This window comes from Myripristis murdjan, chromosome 2 (assembly GCF_902150065.1).
Source record: "Myripristis murdjan chromosome 2, fMyrMur1.1, whole genome shotgun sequence".
Classification (NCBI taxonomy): Eukaryota; Metazoa; Chordata; class Actinopteri; order Holocentriformes; family Holocentridae; genus Myripristis; species Myripristis murdjan.
The window spans coordinates 16,443,388-16,470,413 of record NC_043981.1 but is presented as its reverse complement, the minus strand read 5'-3'; the positions used below and the strand labels follow the sequence as shown (position 1 = coordinate 16,470,413).

Here is a 27,026-nt window from a genome sequence, read left to right as displayed (position 1 = left end):
TCCAATCTGTCCTAACCAATAAAGCATCAATGCCTCAAAAACTCCTCATTAAAAGTTATGAGGTGGTGAAACAGGAGGGAACGGGAGCTGTTTTTCACTTGGGTACAGCTCCTTGTCAGCCCTCTCTGCCCCCGTGCAGCAGGGTCACTTTTCCTGCAGTGAAGTGGCTGAAAGCTAATCGGCTTCCACAGCACAAAGCAACAGGCTCGGGTTGCATTGTCCAGGTGAAAGACAGCGAACACACCCCGCTACACCCAGAGGAAACCAACACAAGGTGAAATATCTCCACTGTGCTGAGTGAATGAAGACAATGTTGGATACACAAGGGTTTAGAGTCTTTTGCAACTTCTTTTCTTTGACTGTTTACAAAAAAGGGCAGAAAAGGGCAGGGAATGGCCAATTTATATAATGTCACACCACATTAATATCTGAATGAAACGGTTGTTTTTTTTTTTAAATAAGACAAACTACAGACAACATTAGAAATGGTGTTTTCTTTTCCTCTCTAATGTACAAAACAAACCAAACTGAAACTGAAATAGTGACCCAATAACCGCAAAACAAACGACATCATCGATTTACTGATCTATTCCTCATCTTTGTGTCTTAAAACACACAAAGACACAATTCAGGCTCAAACTCCTCAAAGACGAGAAATCCAACTTTGTAATTAAGACAATTACAGGCCACCATAAGTTCTGCGAAACCTGTCGATGTTGTTGTAAGTCACCAATAAAATATCAATAAAAGTATAAATTACTGAATGCCCCCAACTGCTTTGTTTACCTGTTTGTGGCTACGGCACAAAATCACACTGGTGAAATTGAAAATATATGTTTAAAGTCACATAAACAACATGTGAAGCAGCAGATACCTGAAACTGGTGACAGGACCATGTTCCCTGATCTTTGGACTTCATCAAATTTACTGAAGATGACATTCAACCTGTGAAGGGAGGAAACATAACAAATCAGTGCAGGTTAATGTTGTTTCAGTGAGACTTTATGATGGACTATATTTATAGTAGAAAACAAACAAAAAAAAAGAACAGTATTTGAAGTCTGCAGTCACTCTTCTACAGAAAAACTGGCTCATTTCAGACATTTGGTGAACCTCCTGAGGGCAGTTAAATAGGCCAAAATAATATCTCATCATACCCGGTGTCACTGCATCCAAAAATACACCGGCAATGGGCTACTGTGAAGCCCGCCGGGTCATATTATTGGAACAAACACTAATAATCATGTTGGGAACACCGGCCGCAGATACAATTCACTGCTGGCAAGTTAGTCGACTCTGCCAGACACTGGTTAACTAACTCGGTTCTACTGTAAAAATCTAGTTGGCTTGTTAAATAATTAAAATGACTGGATGTGTGAACCAGCCACTGAGGTCGGAAAACAACAGGAGCTTCCTGGGTGGAGAGCTGGGTGAAGTGGGAGCTGTCCAACATGTGACACTTTTAAAAACATTCTGCATGGACACTGATTTCAGTCATTTATCAAGAAAAAATACCAAACATTTGCTTTTTACAGTAAGTTTTACATAAGTTCTGACATTTGCTTGCTCTTTCTCTGTTTTCATATCAATATAAAAAGGGACAGGTTGGTTCATTTGGCTGCTCCTCTAAGCAAAAAAAGACTTAATAAGCAATTTCACAATTTCAAGTAAGCGACACATCATCCTAGTTAATATGCATTGTATCTGACTTTTATTCATCCCTGCTTACCGTGGGGATTTTTATTGCATTCACAGGCCTATTTCAGGTATTTGTATTACTTTTTATTAAAAGTTAAGTGTTATTAAATGTTTAATTTAATGCTTTTTATTGTCATTATGCCTTTTGTTGCCTCACTGCAAGCTGAATGACATGGCTGTACTGAATGTAGTACTGAATTATTTTTGATATTTTATACACTCATCAGCATTAACTGATCATGGAAATTATTCTTAAATTAAACTCTAAATTCATGCAGTTGGAACATGATCATGCTCTTTCCTGGAATCTGGATGTACAGCACACCAGCCTCCTGCTGGTTGATGATTGTTTGACTTCTACTGTAATGCCTGGTGGATGAGGTCACTGTATTTCCCTTTTGCAAAATTCTTGGAGCTCCACATAGACTCAACAGTGCAGACTGCTGCTCCCTGCTGCAATATGCATCGCACACAATGGATAGATGTTCGGTCAAATCCATTTTTAACCAACGTGATGCTGCTTCAGTCAGATTTCCATGAATTTTGCAAACATTTATTAAATTATAACTTTTTCAGCGTCTTTCTAAGACCTGGAGAATGCATTTTCAAATTGAATGACTTTTCCCGGTTGTTCTGTAAAAAGCAGGTGATAAATCCATGCAGCAAGCAACATACTGAGAATGTGAACGCACCGTGACTGAGGCAGACCCTTCTTTCCGATATCCATCCTCACCCTCTCTCCCACGTGACGGTAGATCTCCACAAGGCAGTTCATGGCCCCATCTCGCACCTACAGAGCCCAGAGAGAGAGACACACACAGCTTCAGTCAAATCTCCACACACCTCTGGCTGTTTCACTGAGACTGTCTCGTCACTCCGCTGGGGTGCCACATCTCTCCTGAGAGACTTTTCTCTCCAGCACTGCAACGTCAAGTCTCATCACCTCCTACTATATCACTGTGCAAGTAAAACATAATCTAATATTTGAATAACTGTAAAATAATGAGATTAAGCATCATCATGTTGCATTTCAGAAAAGAGCAAGAGACAAAATAAAACTAAAACTGGAGCATTTTGAACAGTTAACATCAGGGCCTGGAAAGTCACACAATATACCCTTATACACATCATGGGCTAAGGGGAGGAGGGCTGGATATTTTCAGGAGCAACAGAGGGACAATAGAGGCTGATAAAATACAGTCTGTCTGAGGTTTCACTCTTTTCTAGGCCTTGCTCAGACTGCAGGCAAATCAGACTTGTCTCTCAAATCAGATCTTTAAGACAGACTGTCTGCATGTGTTATTTCCAAGCGATCAGACTGGATTTGCGTGTCAAGACATCGTCAACCTATCTGCACAGGTTGCTAAGGTAACAACATAGGTGTCAGTGTGTATGTACGCTGGTGACACAGCTTTCCAGTGCAGAAGCAGCAGAAATGTCCAGAGGCCTCCCCCCCCCCCCCGAGTGCCAGCAGACAGTTTATTTCAGTGCTGCTTTGTTAGCAGCAGGATGGATTCTGCTCAGCCACTCTGAGGCACTCCTGTCACTCTGGATTTGACATCAGCGTTGTGTGTCATGTTGCAAGCGAAGCAAAAGACAGTCTGACATCTGATTTGAGCGGCCACAGCGTCTGGACTGAGACACATCTGTAGGAATCTGACTGGAATCTCATTTCAATACACCTCCAAATGTAATTTCATCCAACTCGCTAAAATCACATTTCAAGTGTTATTTTTTTTTTGCCATCCAGACTTTCTAAACCCAATATGGATACAATCTAGCTCTGTCAAAAAGCATATTTGGGCTGGCAGTCCACACAAGGCCTGAAAGGCAAAAGATCTCTTAACACAGATGTATTAAAACATTTATTGCATGTAAAAGGATGTCATTTTTTTTTTATAATGTCAATATAAGGAAGTGCATAAAGCCTTATAGTAAGAATAGAAAATGGCTACAACCAGCAATCACATGCAGGTAAATTGTTTGTTTAAACAAGTTTGTTTCCTTGCCTCTGTTCTAAACTTTACCCACTGGTCTACTCTGACCAATAGGTGAGAAATTAGAATTAGTAATCTGGTTGTAATGCAAATTGTGATGGCTCACAAAACATGAGGAGACAAGTGTTTCTGTGCAATATGTGTTGAGTGTGCGAGGGGGGTCAGGAAGGGAAGCTCATGGGCTTGGCTTCCTGTCGTCGGGAGGAAGTGCTATTCCGGCGATGATGGACCGCCGCAGTTTATCACTGGACAACAAACTCAGAGGGAGTGGGTGCAGGAAGATGAGGCGACCGGTGGTGAGAGACACAATCCCAAATGGTCTAATCCCTACAGTGTCTCCATCAGCTGCTAAGTGCCTTGTTTCCCATTGTGATTAAACTCACACACTGCAAGTCAGTGCAAAAGGGAAAAAGAAAAGAAAAAAGGGAACATACAGGTCCTGGTTTTATGGCCCAGCTTTAGAAGAACGGGGTTAAACCAGCTGCACTTAAATATAATGCCACAATTCACCAGTAGAGGGCACTCCAGGATCTCTAATACAGCTATAGAAAAGCCCAGACACATTTACAGTTTCAGTTTCAGTTTCTTGCTCTGTACTTGAATTCCTAGACTTGATATGAAGATTTCAGTCAGTATTCATTCAGTCAGATGATGCTAAGCTACCTGACTGCAACATCAAGGCCTCATTACTTCACACCTCAACATTATTCTGCACAACAGCAAACATCATGACATGGAAAAAAAACAAATATCTACAATTACTTTTCCCGTTCAGTGCTGAACAGAAACAACATGCACAGCTGAATGAGTTGGAGTCTGTGTGTCGATGGGAAGCGGGCCGTACCTGACTTGTGGGATCTCCCAGGAGGTTACATATGTGGGGCACAATTTTGCTGAGCGTTAGGCTTTGAGATCCATACCTGAAGAAAAATAAATAAAACCAGTTCAGCTCTAAAAATGAGAGATCGTCCATCTTCTCTTGCAAAACAACAACAAATTCCTATAGTCCAAGCATTGTAAATAAGCTATTCTTTGGATTTTTGGGCGGAAACGTCTCAGCATTATAAATGTCTCTCTATAGCTTCTCTTAAACCAGCTTTCACTACGACCCATTATTATCAGATTTTCAAAATTAGACAAAGTAGTAGTACAGTACTAATAATTACATTAATCCTCTCCCACTAATGGCTTGTTGGCTCTCTCTTAGACCCTCAAATGCCACTAACTCTTCTGCTGTGAAGCACTTATCTCTGGTTAACACCATCGAAAAATGCTTTAACCAAGTGGAATGTTTCACGTTCAGAAAATGAAGGACTTAAAATAATTACCAGTTTCCCAAATGGATAATCAGGCCTTTTAAACGGACCCCTTCCTATATCATTTGTATATAAAACCTTTAACTAGCGCTTTAAAAATGCAGATAGCATGTCCAATGAAATGTGTGATTTTTGTTTCTAGGTTGAGCCTCTAAACTTCCTGCGGTTACTTACACATTTAAGGTGGCGATGAGGCAGAGGCAGAGTCCCTCCCTGGTCCTGTTGTTCTTGTGCTTGAAGCCTCCCAAAATTCGCTCCCAAACATACTGAGAAGGGACGACACAGTGAAGAACACATCTTTACATTTTATCAAAACATGAACAATGTCAGTATTTGGCAATATTGACAAGACTGCATGTGGACTCATTTTTCTATATAAATCTACCTCAGCAATGTGGTTGAACAGGAAGAGAAGCTCAGAAGTCACCATTAAATATCACAATTTCAAAACAACGGTCATGAAAGTGTCATCAGTTAGAGAGTAGCAAAATGGACATTTACCTGAAAATGTCACAGACTGTTATTTCTAGAGAATGGGTGTGTGGATGTGCGTGCATCTGTCTACCTGTGGGTTAGCAGCTTGATCCATAATCTTGAGTAAAAGCGCTTGGTCCTGGTCTCGGACTTGGTCCTTGGCGTCTCCTAACCGATCGATCAAGCTCGGCAGAACTGACGGGACACAGAGACAAAAACGTAAAGGAAAGTAAAACGTTGGCGGAGGCTGCAGATGCTCGGTTTGCACCGTGTGCTGGTTAGAGCAAGAACAACGATCCGCACAGGGGAGGAAGGTGTTTTACTGCACACTGAAACGCTTCAGCGCCACTCCATTACCTTTATGTCTGTAATAATTTTTACAGCAACAAGATACATAATGAAAAACTTTGCCTGCAGGTTTTTCTCCAGAGAATTATTCTCCTCTGTTCTCTGTAAGTGCTCTCGAAATAAATACAAAGCTGCTTTCTCTCCCTCTCTGCTTAGGTCTTAATTTATCTCTTGCTCTGTGCATGATCATTCAGGATCAATGTGAGGACACTATGTCTCCTCTACCTCATTCTTAATGGCTGCTTGTAAAGTTAGAAATGTAGGAATTCATATCTATTCCATTACTGCACATAATGTAAGTACATCTGCATAAAAATGTAATTTTAAATGGTTAAAATATAAAATGATATAGTTTTTCCATTGCTGCACAGACAGAGATGAGATACTATCGACATTACTAAAACTCTCCATATGCACATTGTATCTGCTTGGACTAAACTCAATCTGGCTGGCCCTGCTGCTCTGACTGGCAGCTTTATCTCAACGCCACGGCGCGCTCAGCTGTCCAGCCCCCTCATCACACATAAATCTGACACTAATCGCCTAAACTTAATCTTCAATATGGCTGAACATGATCCAACAAAGAACCATTTTACAACTACAACCAACTGGCTAACTGGAGCTGGGATGTATCCCGCGTTTACAGCCATACCATCACATTTAAAATATGGCACTTGAGCAAACAAAACTAATAGAATTCAACAGGGAAATAACAAAAAAACAGTATATGCACATGCTAATACAATATAAAGGGGGCAAAGTAAACAGAATAATCAATCATAAAAACCAATAAAATACAAATATTAAAGAAATACAATTAAAAAAGCAATATAAACAAATGAGGGGTTATAAAAACTTTAGCTATGCTACCACCATAAAGACCACGCACCTCGCACAAAAACAGTTAAGAGGGTAAACAGTAGAAGGAAATTTCTTTTTAAGCAATTACTTATATTAATATATTTTATGCATACATGCAACTGCAGGTACATCTTAACATAAAAATTCAATATGAATATAGTATGAAATTGTGAATCCTTATGAAAATCAACTATCATGAATATATGCAAAGTTTCTGTTTAGTTTTTAGATACTTAGATTAATAAATGCAACAGATATCAAACTGTTTCTCACCGGTTCCAACCTGCGTCCTGAAGCGCTCCTGCAGCCGTGTGACCAGAGCGGACAGGATGTCCATACCCAGCAGAACCACCTGACAAACACACACACAGAAAACACACATCAAAAACAACCAACACAACCAATCAGGAATCACTTCACAACACAGACATATACACTCAGTGGCCACTTTATTAGGTACACCTGTATAATCTAATCTAATCCAATCCAACTGTTGTGCCATAAAGTTTCCTTCCCGGCTGCCTATAATGCTCAGGTTTTCTTGTTGTCACAGTAATAGAGGTGTTCATTCACTTCTATGTTTGGCATTGAGCTCATAGTTAGTGCTGCTGTTGGACTGGACTGCACTTTACTGACAGCTGTTTCCACTATTCTGTCCCCCCATCATGTGTGTAAATAGGGAGGACAAAAAAACAGAAACACCTCTAAATATAATGTAGTCCAGTACAAGACCTCTGAAAACTACAACCTCAATAATAAACATAGAATTAAATTGACACATTCTCCACAACATCAACATTATAAACTTTATTAAAAACCAGAATTTATGGTAGAGCTGGTGCAAAAGCCTGCATTAGATTAGATGGACCTGATAAAGTGGACACTGGCTGTACCCTTCAGCTCAAATGTAACATAAAAACCAGCCCAGATAGCACTGCATTTGAATAGCTGCTGCAAAGGATTATGGGTAATTTCACAAAACCAAGCGTTTTCCATGCAAAACACACTGTAAACTTCAAAATAAAGGCTTGTAATGAACAAAATCCAACATGTATGAACTACTTCTGCAAGTCTGGATGGTAAAACAACACAGTTAAAACCAAACCATGACTGAAGATACTGTTTCTGTTTTCAAGTTGTCGGCAGGCACGTCAACTGTAACTTTCCTTGTCATGGGGTGGTATGGGAAACTCAATGAACGTGTAGTGAGAGTTCCCCTGCTGACACCATATCAACACATACGCATCACCTGGACCTCGTGTTCAGGCTCTGATGCAATTTTTGGAACCTCTCAGATATAAGAGAGAAAAGCAATTCTACATGTAAAATGAAACAACTCTCTGCTGCCACCTGCTGGATGATTCATTGACCAACTCAGAATATGTGTTATTTATTTCAAATTATCCAAGCATTAATGCTCTTTTTTCAGTTCAGGTCACTGTGTTAATTCTCTGGTTTAGCTGTTAAAAACCATTCTTAAGTGTTTGTTAAACTAACTCTGATTGGTTGTATTTACAGAAACACTTGCATCATGTTGATTGTTTTTTTTTTTTTTTTTACATTTTTAAATCACCCACAGTGTCTGAAATTTAGTTTCTGCCTCATCTACCAAAGGCTGGAAAATAAATTAAATGTATCTACATAAACTTATAGATTTTACAGACATTAGACATGCTCCCTCCATCTGTTTTTAAATCTGGATTAAAGCCACGAGATTATTCAGTGGCCTTCTTGGTCATTTCTACAACTCTGTATGTGTCCTTTGTTGATTTATTTATCGTTCACTAATAACTTTGTATGTAATGTCCTCTGTACAGCACTTTGGTCAGCTTGATCTGTGTTTAAATGTGCTCTATAAATAAACTCCACTTACTTACTTTCATAGAATTATGTCACCCTGTGTTCAATGTCATTTCATGTAATAAGATCAGGTGCTGTGTGTTCATTTGTTGCTCATTCACTTATACAGTGGATCAGGTTTGTAATTAAAACAGCAGCAGAGTTCAGAGCATTTGGAAACGCAGCTTTTAAGTCAGATTTTATTGTCTCCCAAAGCGAAAGGCCAACTCGTTTACTGATTTCTGTGCCAAAGAGTAAAGTCAGCAGGACCCTGAAGGTACGTGACTGTAACGGGGCCACACAGAACGGCCTTTTCGCTCCACACAGCTGGCATCTTGTAACGCTGGTAATGCAAGAATGCTAGCATACTGTTGCGCTGCAGTCATTTCCAACACCATCAATTTACTGTGGAGCGGAGCGTCGTCTGGGTGAACCGCAAAGCCAGAGAGCAGCTGCTGCATGAGCAGAGCAGGAAGTGGCAAAGTTTTTCAAGGTTTGGCTGCAGCCACAACAAAGGCGCTGCTGGAGGAGAAGTTGGATGTATTGTTAAGCTGCATTCATGAAGATCGTTTGCGTTTACATGGCGTCTGAAGCCCAGTCATGAGATCTGACCTTTACAACTCAGACATGAGTGACTGTTGTTTTTTTACGACCTCCAGAATAAACAAAAAACAATTGCATTCTCTGAAAAGCTCTGACCTTACCATACCACAACTTATCATTTAAAGTGCTTAGTATAAAGTGGCGCAGACCAGGGCAATATATCAAAACACTACCCACCAATACCTACTACCTCTCCACTATGCTTTTTTTGTATGTAATTTTCAACAATTAATATGATGTTAAATTAGATGTGGTCTGGGATTATGGATATGGTAATGCAGTGATACTGCATACGTCTTCTTTTTCTGGTCTTAAAGGCTGTATTACAGTAAAGGCATGTGACTATCTGAACTTATTATGACAGTTGTAGCTTTTCTATTATTTGCTTTTACCTACTTGGTCATCATATCCACATTACTAATGACTATTTATCAAAAATCTCTCGAGTGGCGTGTAAATATCGTCTGAAAGCACCAATAATCATTCATATAATATTGATATTGAGGTATTTGGACAAAGATTTCAACCATCCTAAAAGGGTGAATTCACGAAATAGACAAAAAAACAAAAAATCTGATTTTTTATCACTTTAATATGAGTTTAATATGTATTATGTTGCTCCTGTTATTAGCTTAGTCCTCACTGGCAGCTCAACAGCCGTAATTTATTTGACGGAGCTGCCCCAGTCAGTTAACAAGAACGCCAGGCTCAGTGTGTCACAGAGCGCCCCATCCCATATCTCATCCACTCACACACCAGAAAGCTTTTATATTAACCAACACACACACACACACACACGTAGGCACAAGCTGTAGCTGTGAGATGTTGTGGGCTTGCTGCAGTAACTCCCTCCCTCCCTCCCTCCAAGGCCGTCAGTGTGTTACTGTACCTGCCTGCCTCTTATCTTGACACTTTTCAACAGCAGACCTCTCTCCGCTCCAGAAAAAAAAAAAGCACTGCCGCTGTTGGATTTGCTCCACAGCAAGAAAATCTCCATCTTAACAACTCATTTTAGTCTCATTTTTCATTGTTAAAATCTTGTCTTTAAGCCAAACAGAGTGAAAAAAACAAAATCAGCCAGTGGGACAAGATCATCCCAGTTGTTTCCAATACAGTTTCACTTTTTCCAGAATTTTTTCAAAGAACAAGTATTAATATGTTGAAATGAGGCAAAGTAAGGCAGATCAGCCCACTGGGATCAGGAAAATGACACTTGATTTAAGAAAATTCTGGAAACAAGTTGATTTGCGTTAGAAACAAGCAGGATTATCTCATCCCACTGGCAGATAGTTTTTTGTTTGTTTGTTTCAGATAAACATGATTTTAAAACTGAATTGTTAAGATGGAGATTTTTTGCTGTTTTTTCTTATAATACTCCTGATTCTGATCCAGCTTTAAAAAAAAAAAAAAATAGGGCACAGTGGTGAGCCTGAAACCCACAGATGGAGCCTATTTTCACATACAGGAAAACTGAAATTCTGGGATGACCACTTGCCTAAAAAAAACTCCCAACCTCTTTTTATTATTATTATTTTTAATCTTATCTCCAGCAGCAGTTTTTTTCTATGACGGGCTCCTCTCGTCAGCTGGCTGACAATCACAGAGGGCCGTATATCTGGGCTAATGGTGCGGGTAAATTAAGCTCACAGCCACCACCGCTGCTGTATCACATGGGAGCCGCGTCCCCATTACCAGCCCAGGGAGATCAGCGGGGCCGGAGGAGACAGAGCACGTTTCCAGGGCAGCATACAAAGCCGAGATGTGATTGGCTGCATCGGGGTGTGTGTGCGCACGTGTCTGCAGCTGGTGAGACAATCAGTATGGTTTCTCCCTGGCTCTGTAGTATACTGTACGTTACAATTTGCTGGTCTTTCAGTCTTTGTGTGGGAGAGAGACCAGCACACTAAATCCATTGAGAAATTTCTCCTTTAAAAAAATCCTATGTACATCATGAGGCCTGACTTCAATCATTTTCCAAATCCAAAGAGTCAGCTGCTAAATTCAGCACAAGTATGATTCATCAAGCAACATGTACCTCAATAAAATATCTAGGGACAGGATGTACTGACTGCAACAGCCAATATCAGCTTTGAGAATCAATATCAGCATCGTTCAAGCATTATTTTACCAATATTTATTTGACTGTGAAATTTGGCATTCTAATGACCTTTTTTCATATGAGTTTGCCACCAATAAAACCATCACTTAAACACTTAATTAGACCTGTGTGAAAACTTTACCTTTTTTTTAATACCTGCATTTCTGCTGCAATTCTAGCAACAATTCATACCAGGACCTGGGTCTGTATTCATGGCTGGGAAGATATCAGCATTGTACTCAAAAAAGCACATCGTTCCAGCCCTAAAAATCTAAGAGAGTCAATGTTTTATTGAATTACGCTCTGACAAGCAAGACATTTCCGAACTGCCACACTAATAGATAATTGTTAACAGACAGTCAATTTTTTCTTGAGCAGATAACCAGCAAAGCAGTATCATGCGGGCTAATCTGTATGAGCTGTATGCTGTTGCATGGGACAATGTGCTGAAACACACTCCTATGATCTCAGTGTATTGATTAATCAGCAGCAGCAGCCTCATATCCGCATACATTACACACATACACTTACATGGACGGCATGCAAATCGTGCACCATGGTAACGAGAGCAATAGGAACCAATACAAGCCACTGGTGTATGTTATTCGCTCAGCCGCCCTGCCACTCAAACAACCTATCAATTATGGACAAAGGCCTCTCTGAACACTAAGTGATCCCCCGGGACAGTTTGTACCAAAGGCCTGCTGCCGGATATGAATCTGACTCAAGTGGTTTAACGCTGAAAGCACCTGCTGAGGTGAATCCTATCATCCTGCCTGGCATGATAGCTGCGGTATCACCCCCCGGTGGGATTTGAGGCAAGAGGAGCTCAATATAGCAGAGGGCTGGGGGATAACTGGCTGGACAGCTAAGCCCGCCGCTTTAAAAACCCCGATGAAATGAACGAGACAGACTACTAGTAAGAGAAAAGCAGCAGCCGATGTGTGTCCATTAGTAGCTGTATGTCCTGACCCGCTGAGCGAGACACTTTCTGTACCGCCACACCAAAACCTCTCACCACATTTACAGTCACTCACGCCTGACAAGTAGATGAGTGCTGCGGTTTACCCGAGAGTTCACATGTTCAATCTCCACAACAGCAAATGTTTCCTGCTGAAGCGTCCTTGAGCAGGACACTGAACACTGACTGAACCCAGCTTCACACCTAAGAGAGCCCAATTTCATTATATTTAGGGGTTTCTTTTTTTATTATAAGTACTTGCTGTAAATGAATTTAGGACCAATTTAAAATCCAAACATAATGAAACAAACTTGATAATTTCAGCCTATTTCTAAGGTGACACCAGGAAATTAACAGTTTAACAACATGAAGTGAAACCGTGTTTAGTCAAGGAGCCAGAAAGGGGAATAACGACGTGGTTTTCATACTACACAACTAGGTCTGTTGTAGATTAATGTCCATGCTTATCAGATTGTTTTAAGGGTTTCCATGGGCCTGCAGATACTCTGGCCCCATTTACTAGGGGTGGGGGGAAAAAAGATCCATTTAATCGATTACTGAATTGATTTAAAGTGCTAACATCATATGAAACTACACAAACTAAAAAATCCCTTGGTACCAAGCATGTAATGTTAGGGAACTAAATATCGCTCCAAAGTGAGGCTACATTTGGGCAAAGGAAAAACTGGCAAAGACCTCTGACCTCCAGCTGTCTGAATGAAAATGGGTTTTCTGGGCAGCCACAGCTCTCCCCTTTGCAGACATGCCCACCTTCTGCTAATCCCATGCAGTTTGGGCCACAAACCATGCAGTCCACGTGTGTTCTTGTGGCCTGTTGTAAAATGGTGTGTTTGTGCAGACTGGGGCCTAAACAGTCTTGAGTTGTATAAATTGGGTTTGACTGGAAAGCTGAGGCTCTTGTGGATTCAATGAGCCACATTTGATTCATGTGTGATGATGTCAGCCCCCATAGCAGCCACTTCACTGTAGTCAGACCTTTTATTAAAAAAAAAAAAAACTTGTCACTGTATAAAATGACCCACTGTGACCTTTAAGGTTCACAAAGCTTCATAAAACTTCACAACTACAAACTAGAGGATAATTCAAAACAAACTGAAATAAACTGTAATATCAAATTGTAATACCTGTATAATTGCAATGCATATCCAATCAGCACCCAAATCTCATGTCAGTATCAAATCGGGAGATATGCATATTGTCCCAGCCCTATGATTTAGAACTACATTCATTTACTGCTGAAAACTGAGCAGCTCCAGTGGATGTGTTGGAGGTAAAGTGCCTTGCTCAAGAGATTTTCAACAGTTGTTTTAGTCCACCAAATTTCCATGGGCAGGTTCAAGCCTCCCAGTCAGCCTGCCACCCTACAGAGACCCCAAACCCCGCTGTGATCCTCTCCTGCTTCCCTTTCCCTCACCTTGAAGTTGCTGGAGTTGACCCAGGAGCTGGCCACGGCGTCCACCAGCCTGTCCAGCGCGCTCTGGTCCTGCTCCAGGTCAGGCAGCTTCTCCTCATCCAGGATGCTATCTATCAGCTCCTGGCCCACCTGCAGCCTCTTGCCCAGGTCCTTCTGCATCACCTGCTCCAGGCACTGCTCCATGGTCCCCTCCATCGCTGAGAGAGAGAGCCAGGGACCCGGTGAAGCCCTCCGTGCTCAGGCAGACACTTTAAGGCACAGGCAGAAGCTAGCAGAAACTAGCAAGTGGCAGCTCCCTGAAGTTACAATGCTCCCACCGACCAAAACAAGGCCTCTGGGGGTTGACAGGAAAACTCAAAGATTTGTTCCGGTCTCTGTGCCAGTTTCTTATAACGTTACCCCCAAAGAAGTTAGCGTTGGACAATGGGACGATAACAGAGAGAGATCCTGTGGGTGAGGGCTGCAGAGGGCATTGCACGGCATTCTCCTGCGCGGTGGTGTTGAACTGAAACCAAATGAGAGCAGCGCACATTAGCACACTGAATAAAGTTTACCAACACAGCACTCTTATCTAACTGACAGATAACGGTTCAATAATAAAACAGCGAGCCAGTTTGACTGAGGTATATATAGTTTGACTGGAGGGGAAGGGGTGATTCCATGAGGCTGGATCAAGTCTGACAGTTCCTGAATTCCCAGTACCGGGCGTCAGGTTCTGTCGACGGTCTTGGTCTCATGGTTTCACACTGACACTGAACCTCGGTCGGAGCGTGTTGTTCCTCAGGTTAGGTTATTTTCCACTGCTGTTTAACTGTTATTACTTCTGTTTAACTGTTAATACTTCTGTTGAAATTGTTCATATTCCTATCTTTTTATAATCCTTGTTCATAGTGTTTATATTGCTTACTGCTATTTATCATGTGTATACTGTATATTTCTTCTAAATTTGCACATTGACCTACCTCTATGCACATTTTATACACCCATGCACACGGTTTTTTCTGTTTTTTTTTTTTGTTGCACATTGCTTTTTGCACACTGGGTTGTACTTAGGTTATTCTGTTGTACTCAGATCTTATTCTGTTATACTTAGATCTTATTCTTTATTTCTATTTTTTTTTTTATTTACTTAATCTGTAATCTGTGGATACTGCTGAAGAAAATGTGAATTTCCTGCGGGATGAATAAAGTATCTACCTACCTACCTACCTACCTACCTACCTATCAGTGTGAACCACAAGTTAACCCGCCGTTTGGACTTTATAGTCCAGTAATTTTAGGCCAAAATTGGGGTCAACCTAGGACAAATTGCAAGAGAAGCAAACTCAACTGATTTGTATCCTCAGTTTGTCCTGAGTGAGGGGGAAAAAATCCCAAGACATCCCATTGGTGGAAAGTTTTGAAAATCACCTATTTATGACCACATGTTACCAAAAAACACTGTTTTTAACACACAGGGAAAGGGGTTCAACATTTTACTTTCAGATATCACTATAAAAATTCACAAGATGATTACACACACAAAGACAAGAAAAAAAGTCAATTACAAGTTCTTTGCATTATTCTGTTTACACATGCATATCACACATTATCTGATTTGATATGCGCTAATAAGGACTATGAGGACTAAATGCCAGAACAGATATTTAAACAGTGGATTAAAAGGTTACTATATATATAGTAACCTTTTAATTCTCTGTTATATAGTAACCTTTTAATTCAAGGTTACTATATATATAGTAACCTTTTAATTCACTGTTTAAATGTCTCTTCTGGCATTTATTCCTTATATTCCTTATTAGCGCATATCAAATCAGATAATGTGTGATATGCATGTGAAAACAGAATAATTCAAAGAACTTGTAATTGACTTTTTTTCTTGTCTTTGTGTGTGTAATCATCTTGTGAATTTGTATAGTGACATCTGAAAGTAAAAATGTTGAACCCCTTTACCCTGTGTGTTAAAAACAGTGTTTTTTGGTAATATGTGGTCATAAATAGGTGATTTTCTTGGGACTTTTTTCCCCCTCACTCAGGACAAACTGAGGATCCAAAATCAGTTGAGTTTGCTTCTCTTGCAATTTGTCCTAGGTTGACAACAATTTTGGCCTAAAATTACTGGACTAAAATGAGAGCAGCGCACATTAGCACACTGAATAAAGTTGACCAACACAGCACTCTTATCTAACTGACAGATAACGGTTCAATAATAATAAAACAGCGAGCCAGTTTGACTGAGGCATATCAGTGTGAAGTGAACCACAAGTTAACCCGCCGCCCGTAGCTTTCTAAGCAACTTAACTTCCTAGCTTAACGTTAGACATCCTAAATAAGCGTTAAGTGTCAAAGCTGGTTAGCAACGTTATGGGGTTGTTAGCTCGGAGCCTGCTAGCGCGTATCAATGCAGTCAAGCTAACGTTAGCCAGACGAGCTAACCCCTGTTAACCACCATGACCAGTGGCTTACACACCAGTAACGTTAGCTGTGTAGCTCGTCGGCACTTTTTCTACCTGTTACTAGCTGTCACGTTAGTATTGATGATCGGCTTGTTAGCAGAAATTGTTAGCAGGATCGATTGGTTCCTTACCAGAAACAAGTCAAAGTGGCGCTGCTGGTTTTGCCCCGAAAACTAACGGCGCCGTTAGTTAGTAAGTGGGCATTCCTCGACTCGGTTCTGTTGAGTTATCGTACATTATTTACACACAGGCAGTAGCACTTTTCCTTTAGTCCTTTCAACGAACACAGGCCTCAAGTACAAAACCGAAAAGTCATTCATAAGACTTAACCTAACTAATATAGTGTTGGTTTGCCCTAATAAATAATAAATTGTCCCACGGCAGCCACCGTAGCTTCTAATGTGTATCAGGGTTGCCAGGTCTGTGAGACAAAAAGGAGCCAAACAGCAACTCAAAACCAGCCCAAAACCCTAAGATAAGATAAGATAAGATAAGATAAGATAAGATAAGATAAGATAAGATAAGATAAGATAAGATAAGATATTCCTTTATTAGTCCCACGGTGGGGAAATTTCACGCATCACAGCAGCAAAGTGGATAGCAAGATACGAAGCACAATTTACACAATAAACAGTATATACAGATAACAGTACCAAAGAGCAATATAAACACTGTAAACAAGGAATGAGAAAAATACTCTGTGAACAATTTAAACCACAGAAGAAAAAAAAAAAAAAATCCAAGATCCAAGATGGTGCCGCTCTAGTGGCAGCTTGTTGCAGCAGCTAAGCCCAACCTGATATAAAAAGGGCCCAAAAATCAGCCCAATGCCAGAACTCAAAATATGCCCATAAAAATCCATATATGTTGCTTTTAAAGTCCAACAGCATTGCTATAATTGCAAAATGGTAGGTAGGTAGGTAGGTAGGTAGGTAGATACTTTATTCATCCCGCAGGAAATTCACATTTTCTTCAGCAGTATCCACAGATTACAGATTAAGTAAATAAAAAAAAATAGAAATAAAGAATAAGATCTAAGTATAACAGAATAAGAATAACCTAACAACAGAACAACAGAATAACCTAAGTACAACCCAGTGTGCAAAAAGCAATGTGCAAAAAAAAAACAAAAAAAAAAAACAGAAAAAAAAACGTGTGCATGGGTGTATAAAATGTGCATAGAGGTAGGTCAATGTGCAAAAAAAGGGCCCAAAAATCAGCCCAATACCAGAACTCAAAATATGCCCATAAAATTCCATATATGTTGCTTTTAAAGTCCAACAGCATTGCTATAATTGCAAAATGCACTATAATAGCTATAAAATAACACCATAAACATTAAAGGCAATTTCCCGAAACAGTTCTTTCACCTATTTAATTTACAGTATATCAGAACTTAAAATATAATATGGGATGCCTTACTTCAGCTGAGTGGTGCTGATGATGTGATTGGTCATGTGCTGAGTGGCCTCACACAGGATTGGCATATTATTTGTCTGTGGAGCAGGTGACATATGTGGATAGTTTATATGCTGATCTGGCCCGGAGTCAGTTTGACAGGATTTGGGTAGAAACATTGGTCATTCAAAATATGAATCTTTATTCATGACTGCCCAAGCCCAACCCGCGGACAAAATTTGTTACCCGCGGCAACACTTAAAAAGTAGCCCAATTTGGCGGAAAAAACGCGGACTTGGCAACCCTGGCCACCGTACCTTCTAATGTGTATTTACCGTGCTATGAAACAGCGACACCTGCCGGTGGAACTGGGTAACGGAGACAAACCACATGGAGAGAAATGGAGCAAATGGGTGGGCTCACTGTCACCTGCAGGTGTCCAAAACATCTCAGCTTTCATCTTTCAGCATTCAGGCCAGACTGTTTGCCAGGTCTGGAGCGTATAATGTCCAACTTGACTCCAGGATGACCACTAAAGTCATTTATTTCACGGTGAATGGGAAGCTAGAGAAAGCAGAGTTTCGATCTGACTGTTCTATTGCAGATGTCAAAGGTAAGAGGGGCCCAAGGGCTCCACTGCTTTTGAGTGTGTTGTTAATATTATATTACATATTACTAATATGTTATATTTAAAAAAAAAAAAAAAAAAAAAAAAAAAAAAACTATTATAATCAGATAGGTCATTTTCAATCACTATTGGAAGCACTGAAAAAGCAAAGATTTGTCTGTGAAGCCATGTAAAATAGAGTCAATTTGACTCTATTTCAAATCTGTCTCACATTTGAAATATAATCACTGAGCCAAGATGCCTCTAATGACTGCACAGTGATGTATGTTGCTATCTGAAGATTTTTTTTTCCCTTCTTCACTTTTCACCTGTACTCTTTCCGCTGCTGTCTGAGGATCTGCATGTGGTTTTGACAGCCAGGTACACTGAAGAGCTTCTTTCTGTGTGGTTTTGTCATCTTGTGACAGTGAGGGACCACACCGACCGTGGGGTCACTGGGTTCCTGGCCCTCTGTCAGGGGCCCTTGACCTCTGAAGAAGCACATTGAGTGAACAGAAAGACTTAAGGGTTTCATACTGAAATAAATTTTGCCAATATCACGCCAATATCCTCAGCAGAACACTGAAATGCTCCATCAGTCTTCCCTGAATAAATTAAAGCAGGTCATGCTGGAATAATTATGATAAGCTGACAAGCAGGAAATTCAAAATCAATTTCAAAATGAATAATAAATTGGAAATAGATTTGTTTGTCATTTATCAAGCAAAAATCCTAACCATTTTCTGATTCCAGCTTCATTAAGATCACTAAGATGCAAAGACTGTCTTCCTTTTCTCTGTTCATATCAAAATAAAATTAATACTTTTTTTTTTATTTGAAGACACCACTCTGTGCTCTGCTACCCTCCCATGAGCTTTGGCACTATATTTGACACTTGATAGAATAAATGATGGATTAATTAATTAAAAAATAAATAAATAAATAAATAAACTTGATATATTAATGAACATTAGTAAGCAGCTGCAGCCCTTAAAGCACATTCTCTAGTGTCACTGTACTGGTAAATGAAGTTAAATGACATTTCCTTAGTCCCAACATAACAACACAGTGTGTCACTTCACTTCATCTCAGTTTAATGCCAGTTTCACTGCTTCCTTACACTTTTCCAGACGTCTAAACACTCTCACACCACTGTTCTCAGATCTGTTCCGGGCGGCAGCCGAGGCCGGGCCGCACGACATCCTGAAGATGTACAACCCCAGCGGCAGCATGGTGAACATCTCACCCCGGCTGGAGGCCAACGACATGGACTCGTGTTACCGGCTGGAGGTGGTGGCTTCAGATCTCCAGAGTGAGGCTCGACGTCCACAACTTCCTGAGCTCTCACGTAGCGGCTCTGCAGATTTACGACTCAGAGTGACGTTATGAGACGAAGGGCTCAACTCTAAAATCCAATAAGTTCATAACTGAATGTAACCTGGTGGTTCAGTGAGCGAAAGGGCATCCTGGATTTAGATTTGTCCAAGGATCTTTATCTCAAGTTGTGTCCGTATCTCCTGTCTCTAAACTATCCAATAAAGCAGAACGGCCAAAATATGATATTTTGTTTAAATCCCCACCCAATCATCATCTATTATAATATCTACAAATACAAAGTAGTTTATGCGTTAAGTTGTCATGGTCGTGGTCGCTACAGAACTTTATTTGCATACTGTCCATTAAAGAGAAAACTGGTGCAAAAGAGGTGCAGTCTCAATCTTAAAGGAATACTCCAACATTTTGGGCAAAATCCCCCTTTTCACCTTGTTATGTCCGGTGGTTCAGTTCCTATGGGTAGCATTTGGCTTTAGCTTAGCATAAAGACTTCCCCCACCAAAAAGAGAGAGAGAGGAAGAGAGAAGTAACGAGCCTGTTTTGACAATGTAAGGAGTAAAAAGCACAGATATTGTGTTCAAATGTAGGGAGTAAAAGTAAAAAGTCGGCAGAAAATTAAATACTCAAGTAAAGTACAGATACCTGAAAAATCTACTTAAGTACGATAACAAAGTATTTGTGCTTAGTTACTTCCCACCTCTGCCAATCATCATCTATTATTATGTCTACAAATACATAAGGTGCAGTCTCACTCTTAAAGCCACCATTTTGGGCAAAACCCCCATTTTCACCTCTGTACGTCCAGTGGTTCAGTTCCTATGGGTAGCATTTGGCTTTAGCTTAGCATAAAGACTTGGAGTCTATGGGAGTCGTTAGCCTAGCGCTGTCAAAGTGAAAAAAATAAACCTTACAGGAAAACCGAGCCTTATGCAGTGTGTCATGTGGATTTGAAATACAAGTCTTAGAATTTAAAAAAGTTAATTTAATTTAAAAAACTTAATTTGTGCTGGATCTTCCTCTACCTTGAGAGCAATAGATGGAAAGATAAATGTGTTCAGTGGTTACAGTTCCATCATCTAACTTCTCCTACAACAGCTATCTTTTTTAATTAAGACGGGTATTTCAGAATCAGAAGAGGAATCAGAAATACTTTATTGATCCCTGAGGGCAAACTGGGCATCAAATACACATGAGCTCAGATCCACATGATACGCTGTGTGAATGAGACAGTTTCAGAGCTGCTGCATGGTTTATTTTTCACTTGAACAGAGCCAGGCTAATGACTCCCATAGACTTCAAGTCTTTATGCTAAGCTAACAGGAAATGCTACCTATAGGAACTGAAGCACTGGATGTTCAGAGGTGAAAAGTCAGAAAAAGGGCAGCTTTCTGCACAGATCAGTTCGAGTCAACCTCACGATTCAATCTTTAATTTTTGTGTTTTTTGTCTGGCTTCAGGTGTGGCCGTGCCGACAGAGCTGGACAGCATGGAAAACAGGTAAACGTGCACCCCGGTTGTGATTTCACTGAAGCTTTTGAAAACTGTCAGACAGTCACTTACAGTTTCCTTCCCAGGCTGCATCACCTGGAGAGCAAAGTGCTGGAGGAGGCCGGGAAGACTCCGGATATTGTGTTCGAGCTGAAGAGCCAAGTGGAGGCTTTTAAGAGGAAGCTGGAGGTTTTCCACACACACACATGCACAAAAAGGATGGCACAAATCCGCTTTGCCACACATGCATGAATATTCATTCTCAGAAACACAACGTTCAGCTTTGTCCTGGATGTGTTCCTTGTTTTTTTTTGTTTTTTTTTTCCTCTCCCAGAACGTGAAGCACCTCAGCTGGCTCGGTCTGTTCAAGGACAAGAACGAGCAGCAGGCCAAGTTCTCCCCCAAAACCAGGAGGAGCCGGCAGAACGTGCAGGAGCAGGAGCGAGTCCGCAGGCAGTTTCTGCACATGAGGTGAAAAAAAATCATATTGTCATACATGAGGAGTTTCAGAAATTGCAAATTCATATATATGATCAAAATGCTCAGTGATGTTTTTTCTTCCATCTGGTGGATGTGGTTTTTGGACTAAGCCGGGTTGCACTCTGTCTCTGTAGTGGGTTTTGTGCAACAAGCTCTTCTTGGGCACTAAAATAATCATACTGGTTGAGTTAAATATTAATGGGTAGAGCCAAAAATGACATTTTTTTGTAGCTAAATAAAGTTAAACTGAGGCCCGGTGAAAAAGGCAGTGGGCCAAAGGAAGAGGATGATGTTATGAGTGCAAAGTGAGTTTTTTCAGGTTTGCTAGTAGACATAGGGGCCATGTTGACTTGAAATAGCAGGGTATAGCTCCGCCCACTGAGGTTTAACTCAACCAGTGAAATCATTTCTGCCTCCAGAGTAGCTGCAACTTTACTTAATTTTTCAAATTTTCACATTTTAATAAAGATTGCAATGAATGAATGAATGAATGTTTGCCACACATTTCCTTTGATTTTTACATCTATGTATAGTAAGACTGACCATAAAACTAAATGCAATAAAGAGTTTTGTCCCTTCTGTGCCACCATAGTTCACTGCAGGTGACAGAGGAAGTGAGAGAACACCTTAAAACTCCCATTTTCGACAACTGGTGAGTCTCCAAAAGAAACAACTGTGCTGCCTTTTGCATCTGTAGCCATGTACACACACACACACACACACGCACACACACACACACACACACACACACACACACCTGTAGCTTGTGACTGTGGCGTTGTCAGGCAGTGGGAGGAGGCGGAGATGATGGTGCTGCTGCAGGTGATGTACACCGACCTGGACTTCCTGATGGTGTTCCACATCGAGCTGGAGGTGCTGCAGAACTTCCTGTTTGAGGTCTACTGCCACTACAACAACATCCCCTTCCACAACTTCCAGCACTGCTTCTGCGTCACCCAGATGGTGAGACGGGCCGATTAGTTTGACTAGTCGACGACGATTAGTCCGTCATTTTAAATAATCTGGATTTTACAAGTTAAGTAAATGTGAGAGAGCTAGAATTAAAATTTGAGAGATGTGGCATCAAATTAAAATCCACTTTTTGAGTTTTATGAGGCAGTGTTTGGTTAATGATCAATATTTGATCCGTAGATCCATCATAAACAGGCATTCAGAAATACTTTATCAATCCCTGAGGGGAAATTGGGTCAGCTGCAGTTGCTCAGATTCTTAAATTAAACAGAAAAAGAAATAAGGAGTATAAAAATATGTGCCATAGAAATTTGTGAATTTTGCATCATGTGTAAATATGTGAATTAATACTATTTGAGCATTAATCATAGCTGTAAAAAAGTACGTGCAGTATGTATAAATATGTGCATTAATCCCACAAGATATTAACACAATAAATATAGAAATATGAAACTGAGCATATGTTTAAAAAAAAAAAAAACTCTACCTATATATACCATGCAAACATGTATGTGTGATGTGTAAATTATTGCAAGAATAAATGGTTAAAAAATTTCACTCTTTAAGGCATTAAATCGTCGTGAAGCAGACAGCAAATTAAAATATCTGAAGAGGGTCTTTAAAATAAACCCTGTGTAGACAGAGTCAGAGTGAATTTATCCAGAACCACGGCTCATCTCGGTGCATGCGGCTCTCCTCTGGCAGATGTACGGGCTGATCTGGCTGACAGACCTCAGGAATAAATTAGAGCGAATCGACTTGTTCATCATGTTGACCTCGGCGCTGTGCCACGACCTGGACCACCCCGGCTACAACAACGTCTACCAGGTCGGCCCGCCGCCACCCGCTGTTACAGCCTGCTCTCTGTGAGGAGACATGAGACAAGCTGCTGCTGCTGCTGCCTTTAAATAGCTTCATCAAGGTCGAACGCCTCTGTTGGAGGCTTGCTCTTGCAACCACTTGAGAGCTACGGTTGCAATTAAATAACAAAAATAAGCAATTAAGTGGTTAAGGTGATTAAGTAACAGAAAAAGTCTGATTTTCAACTCTTGATGGATCCAACCTGATCTCCTGATTACTTAGCAAGAAGAAATGCCATAGATTTTGGCCACAACCCAGTTGGCAGAATAAATTGTTGCCCTTTTATGTTTCTGCAAACCAACAAATACGTTGAAATGTCAACATTTTTTAACCAAAAATACATTGCATATCAACATTTACACTGACAGCCAATGTGGTGAGGTTAGCTCGTTAGCTATTTTAACCACTTTTTGTTTTCTTCAGTAGCCACCAAACTACTTGGTCAAGGTTAGGAAAATGTTTGTCATCATGGTTAAGGTTGATGTTGCGAAACATTGGCTTATGTTTGCTAATAATACCCTGCTATTGTTCCCTTTCCTGGTGACTGGGCTGCATTTTGACTTTAACCTGTTTAGGAACCTATAAGGAAACTGCATTTTCTAATTCCATCTACACCACCAGAAAAACAAATCCTGGATATAGTTTCTGAATTAATTTTGTGATTTTTTTTCCCCTTGGCCTGAGATAGATCAATGCTCAGACTGACTTGGCCCTTCGCTACAATGACATCTCGCCTCTAGAAAACCACCACTGTGCCATCGCCTTCGGGATCCTGTCCAAGGTATCGGCACAGCTTCAGTCCGTCCGCTCGCCGGCTTGTGCTCTCATAGGCCATGAACAGACTACAAGACAATATATGGTGCTGTTTCAATCCAAAAAGACACTGTCTAAATGGTGTATCCTGCTTTCCTCTCACAGCCAGAGTGCAACATCTTGAAGAACCTGAGCAGCGAGCAGTACAAGCAAGTACGAGGAGGCATGATCAAGTAGGACCAGGAAACTGCTCAGTCTGACCACGTCTCAACAAATAACCTCAGTCACTTTCATTCATCAGTTAATGCTCATCAACGTCCTCATCCTCAGGTGTATTCTGGCTACTGACATGGCGAGGCACAACGAAATCCTGAACAAGTTCAAAGTCACGCTGCCGGTGTTTGACTTCAAGAACAAGGAGCATAAGGAAGTGGTAATTACACGCAAGAAACTCTGGAAAAAGCTTTAAACACTCGGTCAGTCGCAAGGTTAGGTTTCTGGGACCTTTTGACGTCAAACTTTCAACAAAACACAGCATTTTGCTTTTAATACGTCTTTCCACAGTGACACCAAGTACAAAAAAAATCTGTTTGCCGTCCTTAGCAGATGGATCGATTGTGATTCTGTGTGTTTGCAGCTGATGAAGATCATGGTGAAGGTGAGCGACATCTCCAACGAGGCGAGGCCCATGGCTGTGGCCGAGCCCTGGCTGGACTGTTTGCTGCAGGAGTTCTTCAACCAGGTGACCGGGCTTTTCTGATCAATTAACCAATCAATTAACAGGACCTAATTCGATTTAACTGACCGGTGATATAGAAGGCAAGAAATTAGTGAGTTTACTGACGTCCGCTTGGTGGTCACTTGTGCAGTCTTGATCTTCTGAGTTGTACAAGTTTTGAAACTTCTGGTAAAAATCTCTTTCCAAAATGGTTACGTAACATTTTTTTGAACTTTTGGACAGAAACCCTCGGATTACGTCTTCCTTTTTTTTTGTTTACGACTGCAGAGTGACACAGAGAAGCTCAAAGGTCTTCCAGTGACTCCGTTTATGGACCGAGACAAGGTGTCCAAGCCGTCGTCCCAGACCAACTTCATCCGATTTGTCCTCTTGCCGCTCTTCACCGAGCTCACCAAGCTCTTCCCCTGCCTGGAGGTACATTTACAGTTTTTCCACTGCACCAGTAATGTGTTGTACCTCCAGTACTCCAATGTTTTGGACAAAATATTTTCCAACTTACCCAGACTGAGACAAGACCTTCGATACCATTTTCACCCCTGTACGTCCAGTGGTTTGGTTACAATGGGTAGACTTTTGTGTTAGCTTAGCATAAAGACTTGAAGTCTATGGGAGTCGTTAGCCTAGATTAGTGAAAATGAAAAAATAAACCTTACAGGAACTTTATTATACTCAGTGTCTCATTAACACAGAGTATCATGTGTCTTGGAATAAAAACAGAGTCATTTTAGGAGAAGTTAATTTGTGCCGGATCTATTTATACCTTCAGCGGTGTGTGGAAGGATACGTGTGTTCAGCGGTTATAGTTCCACCATCAAATTTCTCCTGAAACAACTCGTTTTTTGTTTTTGTTTTTATCCAAGACATATATTTCAAATCCACATGATACACTGTGTAAATGAGACAGCTTCTGATTTGCTGTAAGGTTTATTTTGTCATTTTGAGGGAGCTAGGCTAACATCTCCCATAGACTTCAAGTGTTTATGCTAAGCTAACATGAAATGCTACCCATTGAAACCAAACCACTGCGTGTACAGAGGTGAGAATGGTATCGAAGGTCTTGTCTCAGTCTGAGGAAGTCAGAAAAAGGTTACTTCACCAAAAAGTTCAAAAAGTTGGCGGATTCCTTTTTAAGTTAATCTTTTTCTTGTATTGCAGCAACATATTCTGGAGCCGGTGCGACGGGCGCTGGAGTATTACTCGAACATGGAGAAAGCCACGCAGGAGGAGGCAGGAGCAACCAAATCATGAGGCAGAGGAGGAGGAGGAGGCGGTGTCCGATTCGTGGCTTTGTTTCAGCACAGATACTCGCTTCAGAGAGTTTGACACTGCAGTGGATTTCACATAGCGTCCGTACACCATGTCGACACCTTCCTAAAATAATAGTCATTTTTTGTCAAAAATGAGTTTTTTGCCTAAATCATCTCCTCTTGATGCTGGCCACCTCTGGTAAAATCGCCAGCATCCTCAGTTGAACAGATCATGCCATTCTAACCCTGAATCATGTCAAAACTGTGACTTAGGCAGTGTTATTTTGCAGTCAAAAGAAAATGTGACTTAGGCCATTTTACGTTATTTAGGCTATTTTAGGCGTTTCAAGATGGCAGTGGTATGAAGAAGAAAATTTTCTCTGCAAGTGAAGTTATTTCAGTGATCCAGGGCCCATCCCCAATTGGTAAGTGATGAGGTTTAGTATACCATTGGCATATAACGTATTACAATTGCCAAAGTCAACAAAGGCATGTTCAGAAATTTGCCTAAGTCATTTATTTCTGTTTGTTAACTGTTCTGTTTTCTGTTCTGTTACATAATTGACTGACATTGTTTTTAGTATGTCAGTAGTCATCTTTTTTTATAACCTTTTTGAGTGAAATTATCAATAAATATCATAGTTAATTTTTGGTGCCTCCTGAAAAACCTGAAAAAATGACTTAGGCAATTATTTTAGGAAGGTGTCGATGTGTTAGCCCGCAGACTGCAGCTTGATAGGATCTTATCCCACCTGAGGAGCTGTCGTGGTTTGATAGGATTTAGCAGAGGACTGTCTAGCTGTTAACGCTCTATGTGGGAATGTACTGTATGTTGTACCTTGAAAATCAAAGTTACAATAAAAATATATAAACACTCATTCAGTGTCATATTTTTCAGAAATGAAAAGAGAAATATTTTGTTTGGTATTTGTTTTTTCTGACTTTGAAGCCACTTATTAATGGAAAATTTAAGTTGAAGGGGGTTGAGAACTGTAAAACGTGAACTTAAATACAAATCCCTTAATGTGGCTTTTGTTCACATATCCACCTTATTTTGGAA

General features: G+C 40.6%; 2 protein-coding genes and 1 non-coding gene across 9 annotated transcripts in view; 2 read left to right on the top strand and 1 right to left on the bottom strand.

Annotated features, from left to right (window-relative positions):
- LOC115371294 (CLIP-associating protein 1-B-like) overlaps positions 1–16,428 on the bottom strand; it is a 65,958-nt gene extending 49,530 nt beyond the window's left edge. For all 7 annotated transcript variants that reach the window (XM_030068558.1, XM_030068576.1, XM_030068566.1 and 4 more), the window contains exons 1-8: positions 16,218–16,428; positions 13,631–14,135; positions 6,968–7,046; positions 5,577–5,680; positions 5,186–5,277; positions 4,540–4,615; positions 2,391–2,488; positions 875–945 (exon numbers count right to left, since the gene is read on the bottom strand). In XM_030068558.1, the coding sequence (XP_029924418.1) occupies positions 875–945; positions 2,391–2,488; positions 4,540–4,615; positions 5,186–5,277; positions 5,577–5,680; positions 6,968–7,046; positions 13,631–13,825 (715 nt within the window). In that variant the 5' untranslated portion in view covers positions 13,826–14,135; positions 16,218–16,428. The remainder of the gene's footprint in view (positions 1–874; positions 946–2,390; positions 2,489–4,539; positions 4,616–5,185; positions 5,278–5,576; positions 5,681–6,967; positions 7,047–13,630; positions 14,136–16,217) is intronic.
- LOC115376071 (U4atac minor spliceosomal RNA) lies at positions 7,855–7,983 on the top strand. Its single transcript, XR_003929769.1, has one exon. It is a non-coding gene; the product is annotated as a U4atac minor spliceosomal RNA (small nuclear RNA).
- A 1,581-nt stretch (positions 16,429–18,009) lies between the features above and the next one.
- Positions 18,010–25,967, top strand: LOC115369669 (high affinity cGMP-specific 3',5'-cyclic phosphodiesterase 9A-like). The gene is made up of 14 exons (XM_030066339.1): positions 18,010–18,097; positions 19,254–19,403; positions 20,884–20,923; positions 21,001–21,103; positions 21,249–21,385; positions 21,987–22,046; positions 22,180–22,357; positions 23,072–23,194; positions 23,916–24,008; positions 24,146–24,213; positions 24,311–24,413; positions 24,618–24,722; positions 24,987–25,133; positions 25,875–25,967. The coding sequence occupies exons 1-14, from the start codon at positions 18,010–18,012 to the stop codon at positions 25,965–25,967; spliced, it is 1,488 nt and encodes a 495-aa protein (XP_029922199.1).
- Positions 25,968–27,026: the final 1,059 nt, after the last annotated feature.